This window comes from Grus americana, chromosome 2, assembly GCF_028858705.1.
Source record: "Grus americana isolate bGruAme1 chromosome 2, bGruAme1.mat, whole genome shotgun sequence".
Lineage (NCBI taxonomy): Eukaryota > Metazoa > Chordata > Aves > Gruiformes > Gruidae > Grus > Grus americana.
The window spans coordinates 89,838,463-89,852,360 of NC_072853.1; the positions used below are offsets into that span (position 1 = coordinate 89,838,463).

At 38.6% G+C, this 13,898-nt stretch overlaps 1 protein-coding gene across 5 annotated transcripts in view; it reads left to right on the forward strand.

Moving 5' to 3' along the window:
• CDH6 (cadherin 6) overlaps positions 1 to 13,898 on the forward strand; it is a 111,576-nt gene that overhangs the window by 66,178 nt on the left and 31,500 nt on the right. For all 5 annotated transcript variants that reach the window (XM_054816044.1, XM_054816043.1, XM_054816045.1 and 2 more), the window contains 2 exons: positions 11,915 to 12,209; positions 13,713 to 13,832. In XM_054816044.1, the coding sequence (XP_054672019.1) occupies positions 11,915 to 12,209; positions 13,713 to 13,832 (415 nt within the window). The remainder of the gene's footprint in view (positions 1 to 11,914; positions 12,210 to 13,712; positions 13,833 to 13,898) is intronic.

Here is a 13,898-nt window from a genome sequence, read left to right on the forward strand (position 1 = left end):
ATATTAAAACCTGCCAGTCCTGTATTTGTGGCTACAAGCCTATCTATCTCCCTTGCATATCTTGTGTTTTGTCAGAGGCGCACTTAAATTTGCTTCACTCCTTGGTTGTATTTTTTTTTTATACCAAGGAAATCATCAGTAATGCCTCAAACTAATTTTCCCATTTACTATTTAAGACTCACACTTGAATCCAATAAGTGACTATTCAGTTATGTTGGTAAATTTGCAGTGATGAGAAAGTCTGTCTCCCAAAACAAACTGACTTGTACAGCTATTTATGGCTTTCAAGGATTCAAAGGCTTGAATTCTCATTCCTGATCACTGAACTGTATATACTAGGTAAGAAAATAATTTTTACTCTCTCCTAATCTTCTGCTCAGATATTCATGTAAGGGAGTTTTACTAGTACCTGAGCTAGGGTATGACAAGTCTGGGGGTGGTTAAGTCCTTTATGCTTTTGAGTAAGTGAATGCTGATGCCTCAACTAAAACCATTCCTCATGTCTACCAGGTACTGTTGCTACCACAGAGTTTAAAAAGACTGGCAAAAAGGGATGATGGTCAGTATGACAAAGAAAACAGTATTTTTTAAACTGCCTTGGCCTTCTTTAAGAGAGCAACCAGATCTCCATGCTTTTGTGAGGGTAACTGCAGAAGTCTGTATAATGGTCTTTGGTTACCATCACTACTGTTTAGCTGGACAGGGCTCTTTAATCTTTCAGACAAAATGAAATGCAACTGCTGTAAGTAAAACCGGGGAAAATTTAGTTTACAAACAAGGATTTTTTTTTTTTTTAAGTGAGAGGTAGGTTATTACTCAGAGGAAGAATTGGTTCGAGTTTCTTAGAGTCTAAAAGGAAGATTGGCTATCTTTCTTACTGTTATACAGTAGTTCAAAGAAAAGCAAGAACTTTGATAAAAGAACATGAAATTCAAGGGCCCATATGTATGGAGATCAGACTTGGCACCACAGTCTCTTATGCCTTATAAATTAAAGACCTGTTTGTCTTTGTAAAGGCAAACTTTGTAAATTCCTACTATAATTGTGCTTAGAGATAATAAGAAAAGGAACAAATAAAACTGCATTAGCACAGAAGAGCTGAGCAGCACACAGCTCAGGAGAACATGGAGACACCTTTACCTAGTTTGTGGCTTTGCTAAATATTCATTAAGATCTGATAATGAGTTGCCCCTAGAGAGAAGGGCCAACAGAATAAGGGACCTTTCTAGTCTGAGGTATTGCAGTGCAGGACAAAAGTTCTTGTGGCATTGTCCCCATTTAATCACAATGAAGAGCAGCAGCAGTTGGGCAACCCAAGAGGGAAAAGAGTTGATAGGCCCTAGGCAGTGTTGAAAGGATTGACACTTTCCAATTGATTTTTTGCAAAGCTGATTAGCTGTGGCTGCATGTTTGCACTTCAGGTTAGAAAACCCATTTGTGATTTTGAAGGGTTTGTAATAAAGGTGTGAGTCACCAGAGTATGGATGTTTATTCTTATCTTCATACGTTTAAAATGGAACAATAGATTCCCAACTACTGTTTGGGCAGCCTATTCCATAAACCAAGGATCACAACATCTGCCAAACTGCTGTCCCTGTCTATCTTGGGCCATGCAGCCTCACATATAGCCCGCACAAAAAGAGAATGACAGGAGCCTTCCAGCCTGACTGGAAGGTCCAAATTGAGTGTGCTTTGCCTCTTGTCCTTGGTCAAACAGCAAATTCTTATTCCAGGGCTCTTCATACTCTATTTCTGACTCCCTTTTTTTTTTTTTTTTTTTTTTCTTTCCAGTACCCTTTACTCTTATTACAGTGCCTTTTCTATGTCTTGTTTGCTTGTTTTGAAATCAGATGCCACCATCTTTTATTCTCAGTTTGCCTTTTGAGTACCTGGTTGCTTCTAAATCTTGAAATGTTCTTAGTGCTTTTTGGTCCATTCATTTCCTGAAGTTGTTCAGCAGCACAAAACTCTTTTTTTAGCTTCCCTTAGTGTCATTCATTTACAGGGAATAGACTGGCACTCCTACTTTTAAGAGTGAATGAGAATGATCACTGACATTTTGATATTCTCAAGAAACAGAAAGATAGCATCACCCTGGTGGGTATTTTTTCTTGTTTGTTTTTTTTTTTTTTTTTTATTCCTCCTATAGTTCTTGATATCAGGACAATCTTTTCTGCAGATGATACTGCTGTTACTGAACACTTCTGTCTGACATGTAGCTTTTTTTGCCCATTTGCAGTGGGTGCAATTTTAGCATTTTTTTCATTGTTTTGAATCTCATGGATTTTATTTTTTTTTATAAAAACCTCAGGGTTAGAGCTAAGAACCAGTTCTTAGGTTAAAAGAGGCCCTTAGGGGACATTATTGTTTTACCCTTTCCCTGATGTACTCTGAGGTGGTTATCCTAATAAAATATTTAATTTGCATTTTAATAGTCCAAGTGTTGGATCCCTGTATCATTTACAAATGCGTTTTTTATTTTTTACTGAGGTTTTCTTCTAATATACCTGATACCATGCAATCAGGTCTGATATGGCTTCCTTAAAAAAAGTAGCTTGCTGATATGAACTTTATATAAAAACATAGTCTGTTATGTACTATTATATTAATAGGATTCTACAGCTGAATAAGCCAGGATTTAAAGTATTTCTGGTTCTACTATACAACCTCTTATAAACAAAACCAAAAAAAGTAAGCACAATGCAAATAGGTCACAGTATATTTTCCAGTAACTCCAAAGAAACCAACACCCCAAAATGCGGAAGTCTCATATAACCTCAGTAATTCTTCAGTGCTCTATTTCATTAATTTACTACATATTTAATAGTTGCATGCCTGATTTTAGTACTGAATTTTATCCTTAATTGCTGACCAGAGTACCACAGAGGAAGAAAAGGATGCTCTTCAAAATGGAAGGAGTAGAAAAAGGATAAAAACACAATGTTCTTGAAATAGGAGTTATTAAAAATAAATCCAATACACAATGAATGGCCATAAATCAGAAAGAGCAAAAGGAGAAAAACTTTAACTGTTTTAGTCATGGGACAGCAGGAAGAAGCTAGTTTGATATGGCAATGAAAATGGCAAATGTTTGTACTCATTTCTAATAGAGATAGGAAAACATTAACATCATTGTTCAAAGACCTGTGTCCATTCATAGAGAAGGAAGGCCAATTGAAAGGCAGCAATTACAGAAAAATGACTAGGATCATCAGCCCTTCATATCTGGCCTTTTCTTCACTGGCTCTTTTTGGAATCCACTTGACTTGAAAATGAGAGATTGGGTTGTAAACAGCATTCCAGCTGAGGACTCAGAAGTGCCTATTTTGCAAGCAAAGACTGTATATAGGCTGGTAGCCTAGCAAAGAAAAATAATGAGAGCATATGGGATTATTATCTATAAATGTTGGATGAGGAAGAATGTATGTATGTGGGAAGAGGTTCTTAAAACAGAAAAACAATGCTGGCACAAGAACAGCACATCTAATGTGGAAAACAAGTTTCTTTCTAATCACCAGAGTGGTGATTTCTTCAAATAGGAACTGTGTACCTGTTGCACCTTTTTCTTCACTAGGCATAGTGGGAAGCAAGCAAGTTGAAACTGCATTAACAAACTGAAACACTCAGGAATCAGGCAAACTGAGCCATATTCAGGTTTACTGTATTAACTATGGCATAGTAAATATACTTACTATAGTAAACTTATCACTTTCTATAGTTAACTAAGTATTCTATAAACTGTGACATTTGTAAGTTCAAGAAAGTGATGAACGATGAAGGCTGCTGATTGTTTAGGACAGCAGATCTTGGGTTAGTGAGGAGATACAAAAAAGTGAGAATCTACTTCAGGTGCCTGTTGTAGCAGTCTAACAGCCCTTGTGTGGAAGTGCTGCGTTTGACAACTGTACATCTGGAATCATGGTGATCTGAGCATGTCCAGAGAAGGGCAACGAAGCTGGTAAAGGGACTGGAGCACAGTTCTTCTGAGGAGCGGCTGGGGGAACTGGGGTTGTTTAGCCTGGAGAAGAGGAGGCTGAGGGGAGACCTTATCGCTACAACTACCCAAAAGGAGGTTGTAGTGAGGTGGGTGTTGGTCTCTTCTCCCAAGTAACTAGCGAAAGGACAAGAGGAAGTGGTCTCAAGTTGTGTCAGGAGAGGTTTAGATTAGATATTAGGAAAAAATTCTTCCCCGAAAGAGTGGTCAGGCATTGGAACAGGCTGCCCTGGGAAGTGGTGGAGTCACCATTCCCGGAGGTGTTCAAAAAACGTGTTGACATGGCACTTCAGGACATGGTTTAGTAGACATGGTGGTGGTGGGTCGCAGTTGGACTTGATGATCTTAGAGGTCTTTTCTAACCTTAAGATTCTATGATTCTATGGTGCTGTGGTTTGGTAAGGCTGGGTCTGTTTGCATTTCTTTTTTAATCTTGTAAAATGTTTTTGTTGTTGTTTTATATTCTTTGAAAATGACAGTGCTTGACTCTTACTTCAAACTCTGTCTCTCCAGCCCTTTTGAGGATGTAGAGTATAAATCTTCATATAATCTTCAAAATTCTTTATATTAGAATAGAAAGGAATCACCTCTTCTAGTTTCTCTAAACACCAAGAAAAGTTGGAAGCACCGTAGCATCTTTCTCCCATTGTCTTCCAAATTATTTTTTAGCATCTATCCTCCCATTCTTAACAGAAATTTAAGCTTCAGTTTTGAAATAGTGGTCCCTAAGGGTAAGTATCTAAGTCTTGACATAACTTTCCAGATATCTGACCTAAGCAGATAACTAGCTTCAGCACTCTAGCTTCTCTCTCTCTCTATTGGCCACCTCTAAATAATTTTTAAATCCATTAACTGCTTTCAGTTAAATTATATAGAGGAATAAAGGTGTCAAAACCATTAATTTCATATACAGTTTGGAAGAACCGTAGCTGCATAAGGCAAATAAACCTACATTATGTCCTGCCTGTTTGGTCAGCTGGCTGTTTCATAGATACACATATGAGCCACCACCAACGGCAACCCATGCTGTCTCTTCTCCACCCAGTATTTAGGGACCAGAAGAAGTAGCAGCATTTTGCAGTCAAGAGCTTTTGAGGACACAGGCTGGAGCAGGAAGTAGAAAATACCATGCAGTAGGCTAAGTGATATGAGAGAGAGCAGGATGCTTTGCCTGAGGGGTGAGTCAGATGATAGAGAGGTTATGTGGACCATGAAAGGAACCAGAGCTTAGCGTAATTGAGACCATAAGAACATGGCACACATGTCTATAGGAAATCTGTCATTTCTGCTGATGCTGGATCTCACTGTGGATCTTGTGGCATAGCTTTTTAGAAAAAAAGGATCTTTTATGGCTTGAAATAAATTATTTGTGTAGGTATTTGCCCTGATGATACATGATACAGTATGTGCATATGTACGTATATGGAACACATATATAGTGTTTTGGGGGTATTTTTTGTGCATTAGGAAGGAGACTATACTTAAACTTAAGCAAAATATACATAAATACCTATTACCTAATGTGCAAAACCAATGCCATTTGCATTTTAACACAGAGTCACCATGTGGAGCAAAAACTTTGGTGCTTATTATTTGATGATATTAATGGTGTTGATTATGATATTAATTGAGGAGGTTAGTTGATGCTATAGGGGTACAGAGCACCAGAAGAGACACAGAAGAGTGCAAGGTTGTTATTATTCTGAAATAGAAACTGTGTGCAATGTTATAGTATTAGCAATTTCATTTTGAGTGCTTTAGTTTTTCTGAATGCTGTAGCATTGCACTGTGTAACCTCAAGCAATACATGTGGTTGAATTTGTTCATTACTAGAGAGGACTCTGCTGTTTGGATCTATTCAATTGGGAGAGAAATCATGTACTATGAATACTGCCAAGAGTAAACTCATGATTCTCTTTGTTAGCTACCTACTAACTGTCTACTTACTAGTTTAATAATTAGTCTCTATTTCATTATTGTGTTAGGAGACAAAATTGTGTTGGGAGACTAAAATGTGACTACAACAATCCCAGAATAGCAAGTTCCTATTCTAAATACAAACAAATAACAAGATGCAACAGGCAGCTTATTTCTGGATAATTGTAGGTTGATGGTTCAGTGCGTACATCCCAAGGTCAATTGACTTTGATCTTTGCTGAGGTTCAGGAACCGCTCTGCAATTCAGTGAGTAGGGTGTTGTATTCACAACAGGAAACAGAACTTGGTCTGCAGGGTGAATGGAAAACCATCTTACCCACCAAATTGCCAGGTATCATAACCAGCAAAATTACATTAGTGGGAGTTAAACTGCAAGTTACAGCTGTCTTGCATAACCTAAAGCCACTTCATAAATTAGGTTAACTATGCTGTTTAAGTCAGTGTTATAGAGTGAGGTAGAGGAGGGATGTTATTCCATTCTAGAGAATATCCACAGCCTGCAATTTCATTTTTTTTTTAATTTAATTACCACAGCTATAAAAGTACATTTCAGTACAACCTTGCTACAAATATGCATGCTAGAAAACCGCTTCTCTCTAATGTATTCCATTTAAACACACAAAAAAGTTAGAGCTTAGCCTTAACCTATTAATATATATGGGATCTCACTTTCATTAATACAGTTTCGCTACTGCTGTTTCATACAGTTTTGTATCAAGGGGAATTTAGCATGGTTAGTTAGAAGAAGGCCCTGAGGCACCACCAGCCCTGACTGTCCCTGTCAGCCCCCCATGGCTCCCCCCACCTGCCCACGGCCCAGGACCCCATGTCAGCCCCAGGGCTTCCCTCAGCTGCCCATGGCCAGGGATTCCACGTCAGCCCCCAAGGCCCATCAGCCCCTGCCCCAACAACACCACAGCAGAGCCAGTCTTCGGTTCCCCACAGCATTTCCCTGCGCAGCCATGGGCCCCCAAGCTGGGCCCACCAGCAGACCCATGTCCAGGCCTGGCCTCAGCCTGGCCTCGTCCCCAGGGAGGTGCCCAATGCCTGGAGCTGGGGCTGCCCCAGTGCCCCCAGCTGCCCTGCTCCTGGCTGGGGGGGTGGGACGGGCCATGGCTTCTGGGCCCTGCCATCATGCACCCAGGGAGCCACAGTCCCTCAGCTCGTTTCAAACACACTAACACTACTTCTTTTTTAAGTGCTGCCAGCATTTTGGACTATAGTTCATGACTTTATAATATCAGCAACAGCCAATAATGAATTGTACAACTTAATGCCAATTGGAACTGCAGTTTTCATGCCATATCAGTTTATAGTTTTATTGCAAAAGCACATGAAAGATGCCCTTAAATTCCTCCCATGTCCTTTGCTGAAATAATTCCTCTGTGTGTAGCATGGGTCCAATTCAATTTTTAAAGTCCTGGTAAAATTCTCCTGGACTGTTGTTTTAAAGTGAAGCAATACTATCTATTGGAGATGAACACAAATGCTGGAAATATATTCACTCGGGGTGGGGGGCAGGAAAAAAGCTCATGGTACAAATACTTTGAGCAGAGTTTTCACTTGCCTTTTCCTTTTCGTCATGCTGAAGACATCCCATTGCCACAGCCCTTGGTGCCTTTGGAGGGCTCTGCCAGCAATGCTGCAGAGAACGAGGCTACTCCAGATTGTGACAATTTAAAAAAAAAAAAAAAAACAACCCCAAACTCTCCTTTTAAACTAATTATGTATGTGACAACAAGCAGAATGTCAAACACTGGTAGCTAATGCTGCAGTCCTACATGCATTTTAAATGCCTCTTCCCAGAGGCATGAAGCCTTCCCTGTTTCCAGGCCAGGACATTCGGGGAGAAAAAAGACAAAGGCCGGATAGTTTTTATCTGACTGTAAGTCATTAAAAGCAAACCAGATGGTTCACTTAACAGTGGTATTAAAGTAAAACGAGTAAAAGTATGCCTAGGGCATAGTAAAAATCTTTAATCTGTCATTTGTCCTCAGCCTTAGCCAGTGATTGATGGACGATTTCACAAAAGTGTCTAGATTAGATTCTGAATGAATCAATTTACTATAATATTAATATAGTGCAATTGCTGATGCATTTACTTTTTATTGCATAGATTTACTTCTTCATAATTTTGCTTACCTTTGGGGTATTGCTCAGTTCAGTCACCAACTGAAATTAGTGCCATTGAGTAATGCTGAATTCCTCAGGAAATAATAATAAAAAAAAAATCTACCTTTAAGTGGAGCCATAAAAACCTGTGGCTGAAGTAACTTTGTATTGAGGAGTGGTGATACGATACAGCCCAGCTGACATGAGCACTATGTCCCACGACATTTTATTCTATGCCATGACTATCTGCCATGGCCCATTTATCTGTCCCATCACCAGCGTTATGCAGAGGATAAAGGACAGTCTTTTGCAGCATGGGTTAGCACACAGAGTGAAACTATAATATCTTGTATTGGCTGGGACTGGTCCTGCTAAATGAATCTTCAGTATAATTTATACACATATCTCATCACAGCAAATGTCCTTTGCCAAGAGGTATCTGGGTAGTGAAAAATAACTTCAACTGAGAAGGAAAGGGAGGGTGGTTATTACTATTAATTTCATCCTCATAGCCTAACAATGGTGGTAAGTTTTATATACAACACCATCAACCGTATTTTTAAATGCATCTCGCCTCCCGGACCTTCTTTTGGCCTCAACTTGCACCATTTATTTCTCCTTTAATTTTATTCCCAATTTATTTTTTAACCTGGTTACAGTAGCAATTTCCCCCTTGGTATCGGTCACACAGACAAAATATTGCTTCTAAGATAAACTGACACTTAAAGAAAAAATAAAACAGATGATTGTCTTTGTCTGGATAAAACTTTTCTACCAAGCAAACAGTCAATGACAGATAATGTAATCTAAAATAATAAATTGTTTTTTCAGATATTTTCGTCACAAGTGAAAGCTACAAATTTGTCATCTATGAGAAGCTTTTCTAGAGATCTGCTCATTTTTTCTAATACATAAAACCAAATTTTTTTTCTGAAAAGAAGGGGACAAAATGCAAACTCTTTTGGCACAGCTATTAAGCAGTTGATGCTGGTGTTGTGATATAGGCTTATCCCATAGAAACCCTGATGACAAGCAGATGGAGAACTGTCTTAATTTACTGAAATCGGACAGATTGTAATCATACCTTTCGAGAGTCTTTGTGAACCACAGTCTTGAGGCCACACATGGTGACATGCTGTAAGGTCACTGTTGGTTTGAAGAGCAAGCATTCAGCCAGCCTTAGCTCTAAGTAATATACACTGGCACATGGGACACGACCTCCCCCAGGTCTTGCTCTTACAGGAAATAATCCACTTAATGCCTGGCCAACTGAGCACTTAGTTTGTTCTAGCATGTCTTAGGACAGTTGTAAAACTGAAGGTATTAAAGTTGGAAAGGATGTTGTCAGAGGGAATGTTTATTTTCAAAAGTTAGGGCTTTTGCTGAAGGGCTAGAGATTGAACTTTTGATGAAGATCTCATTGTCAATATTGATGAGTCATTACACTGAGATATACTTTGTCTTGATATGCAAAGTCACTGTCAGTCTTACACAGATGGATTAATTGTGGAAGAGGAGTGGAAATTTCATAAATAATTGACTTGAAAAAAACACACAAGTTTCCATTTTTAGCTCTTTAGGTGGTCTGGGCTAGATAAAGAATATTATAGAAGACGATTCCCAGTGGTTCCAACACCTTTTCTAGCTTGACCTTTTTTGCTACCTTGTTCATTGAAACCAGGTTTAATTAAAATGATGATAAAAATTCATTTGGGAGTTCAGCCTGTAACAAATCTCACAACACTATTCCATGATTCATATGAATTAATGATAGTCTGTTATTGAGGGCTGTTTTTGTCCCAATATGATACAAAGTTAAAGAGGCTTTCAAGGCAAACAAAAGTTGAATTTTTGATGTGAAATAATCATAAAAAAATACACAGTTTTAAAGACAAAATTCTTTTCATGCCTTTTCTGTTGCAGGTTGCCTTAGAGGAAAATTATACTCAAATAACCTATTGAAATTACTTCCTGCAGTTGACGTCTAGTCTGATTTCTTAACAAGCAGGTCTAACAGATATTCATCAGAGGCTGAGGTTATATCTAGTAAATTATATAATTCCTCTTGGCCCTGTGGCCGTGTGTATTGGCCAGCTGAATGGGACTCAGGAGACCTGAACTCTATTCTGGGCTCTAAGACTAGCCTTCTAGGAAACTTCAAGTTGCTGTACTTTGTTATCCAAAAAATCAGAGCAAATGGTATTGACTGCTTTGGTGAAGGGTTTTGAAATCTGCTTATGAAAAATGCTGCATACAAGCTTCTTACTGGTATTCTTATTATCAAGAGAAAGGGCTCTGTGCAAAATTACATGGAATGCCCATTTTCTCCCTGAAGAAGAAAAATTAAGGAGTGCCTCAGCACATCTGCTAATGATTAACCATGCTACAGTTCTGATATTTTGTATTATTGGACACTTTTGGAATGCATGGTGACAAAGAGTTTTGCCCTTAAAGGCAGACTTGTTGCATGGAGCATGCTGTCTATAGGGACCATAGGCATGAGCGCATACATAGGTGGAGCACTGTGCCACCAAGTGGGTTGTCAGTAGGCTGCCAGCATAGCACTGATCTGGGCAGAAAGTTGAAGGAAGCCCAAAATATTGACCATATGGTCATGCTGGAGGATGCCCTTCCAGCATGGTAGGGGCATAGCCAGGCATTGGTAAAGTTTATGCAAAGATTTTCTGTATTCTTTCAATCTACAAATCTTTCTCTTCTACAAAGCATGCCATCCAGCAATGCTAAATACTTTGCCACACAGTCAACTAGGTATTTTTTTTCTAACTTGTATGCAGGAATAGAAAAGCAAAGAGCTGGTTGAGCAAGTTCAGCTCTCCTGACTCATAGACATGTCTTTTTTTTATGAAATCAACATTTTCCAGGAATCTGCTACCTAATAGATTCTTTTTTTTCCATGAATTTCATCACCTATGCCCTGACTTTAGAAGCCATTTTAATGTTCCAGGTTTTTTTATTTTTATTTTCTCTAATGTAACAACAAAATAAATTGTAGTTGAGTAGCCTTGATTTTAAGGCCAGGGGGTTAAAAAAGCCTTTATCAAAGGAACAGCCATGAGAGTATGGTTTAATCAGTCATACCTTGTGTGTGTGCTAAGCAGCATTTCAAGAGATGTGGAAATCTCTGGGGCAAAAAAGATGATGATTTGGGCAGCTCATGCTTTGTATGCTAATTACCATCATTCTTTTCTTTCCCCTGCCCCCATCATGTTTCAGCTTGGTCCATGTCTCTCTGGATAAGGCAACTGATCTCTTCATTGTCAGTGTTGTAATGGTCTAGTATGCCTGCCTGCCTCTGCTCTTAGTTTGCCACATCTGTGAATGCATGTATTTATCTGCTATCTGTATATGTATCTAGTATGTTATTATGTTGTGCACTGTGTGGTATATTACATAGTGTCCAGGGGCTTAAGAACTGAGCACCCAGAATTTAAACTCAAGAAGTGGCTGGCCTGGCCACTTTTTAATTTTTTTGCTTTCTGCAATTTCTGAATCTACTGTTTTTCCACTGTAGGATCTCACTGTCCTACATATTCCTAGGATCCCACCTAATCCACTAGCATTTAGATCTGATTGATCACTTGGGAAAGCAATCTGCAGCTTCAATTCATGGGTTTCCTCAGGCAATTTCTTACAGTAGTGCAGACCATTTCAGTTCGGACATCAAGGCACAACTCTATCAATTCACTGCTTCTACTGTGGTATCATCTCATTTCCCAACAGCAATGTACAGCCTTTGGGCTGGGTATTATTAATAGTAAAGCATGTATCATGATATCAGTTAAAGTATCTAGAATTGTGTCCCAATTTATTTATTTTGCTTTCTTTTTTTTATTCCCATTTCACCACCAGCTGCATTCAGACCAGGATAAAGGAGATGGATCACTTAAGTACATCCTTTCTGGAGATGGAGCGGGAGATCTCTTCATTATCAATGAAAACACTGGTGACATCCAGGCCACAAAGAGACTAGACAGGGAAGAAAAGCCTGTATACATACTCCGTGCCCAGGCTATAAACAGAAGGACTGGAAGACCAGTGGAACCAGAATCTGAGTTCATCATTAAGATCCATGATATCAATGACAATGAGCCAATGTTTACAAAGGATGTTTACAATGCCAGCATTCCCGAAATGTCAGATGTTGGTAGGTGATAACTAATAATTGATTTCAGTGTCTGGTCTGACTTCTTTCCATGGAGTTACTGAGGGGCCCAAAGTTTACAGGCACTGAATACAGACATCCACTGAGTCTGGAGTAAAAGCATCTCAGCTGTTTAAAAAAAAAAAAAAATCTAATTCCACAACAATAGCGACAACATTTTGCTGGAATCAGAGGTGTCAGCTGAGAGAAACCCACTCCTGCTGTTGTACCACAAAAAACATACAAGTTAATACAATCTAGTTTAGTTCACAGTGAAAGTGAGCCGAGCTAAGCTGTGTTACATGACATCTGTAAAGTGTTTAATATGCTTTGTTAACACGCAGTTATTAGTAGTGTAATATGATAATCCATGGTCACCTAAGCGTGTCCATATCACCCTTAGATCTGTTCAGCAACCCCTGTTTAGTCCAGGAAGGTAAAAAAAAAAAAAAAAAAAGGGGGGCAGGTTCAGAAGTAGTTGTACACACTTCAGGAGCAAACGCTGTCACCCGAGTCAACTCATCACTGATTTGGAGATGTGCCATTAACTTCCTGTGACCTTTGTTGTTCATTTCATGCAAAAGAAAAGAGGTCCAAAGTCCATTGAAGTCCACTGAAATCTTTCTATTGATTTAAGATGTATCAAGCTGTAAGAATCAATCAATAAAAGAAAAGAACTTCCTTGAAATATGATTTTAAGATTGGATCTTTTCCAGAGAAGTTGACAGGTTTTGATTCTTTGTCTCATTCTTAGGGAGGTTATTTTGATTTCTTTCTCAGAGATCGATGGATAGTTGAACTGCAAGAAGCACATTTCTAATCTGAACTAATATCCAGGGAGAAAAGCATTAATTAATCATAATCAAGAATGAGATTAAAATAAAGCTCAAGTAATACAAAAATAAAGACTTTGGGGCATACTCTCTCCTATCATTCATGGGACTTGTCACATGGATGAAACCTCATCAGGTGAAGAGAGAACCTAATATTCACATTTTAATATGTGAGGTGAATACTTTATTCACAAATCTGTTTTAAATGCCAAAACCTAAGATCATTTTTTATATTTGTTAACACTTTGCCTAGGATTCAACATCATTTCTTTCTCTAGAAGACACATGAAAAACCAGATTTACATTCCTGTGTCAAACACCTTACAAGACTGAGTAAATTTGCAAAAGTATATTCTTGGCCTAGATTCAAATTCTGAATGCCTTCAATATCTGGGGAAGGGTGCATTTCTGGTTTCTTCATAAGAAATATGATGAAGGATCTACATATCCAATCAATAACTGTGTATTTTAATGAACTGAGAATAAGCCAACTATAATTTTGGGTTTGTATCTATGTCCTTTATGAAGAGAGAAACTTCCACAAAATAAGAATATCTCTAAATTTTTGCCACAAGTTTGACCTGAACCTGAACTATGCTTTTTCTACATCATAAACTGTCTTGGTCATGAAAAAACCCCGTGGATTTTTGTTTTCTTTAATTAATCATTGCAGGTACCTTTGTTGTGCAAGTCACCGCAACTGATGCCGATGATCCTACGTATGGGAACAGTGCTAAAGTTGTCTACAGCATTCTGCAGGGACAACCATATTTCTCCGTTGAATCTGAGACAGGTCGGGGGACCTTATCTGTCATTCTATGCCAATGTCTGTAATTCAAAATGACATGCTATGCCAAGC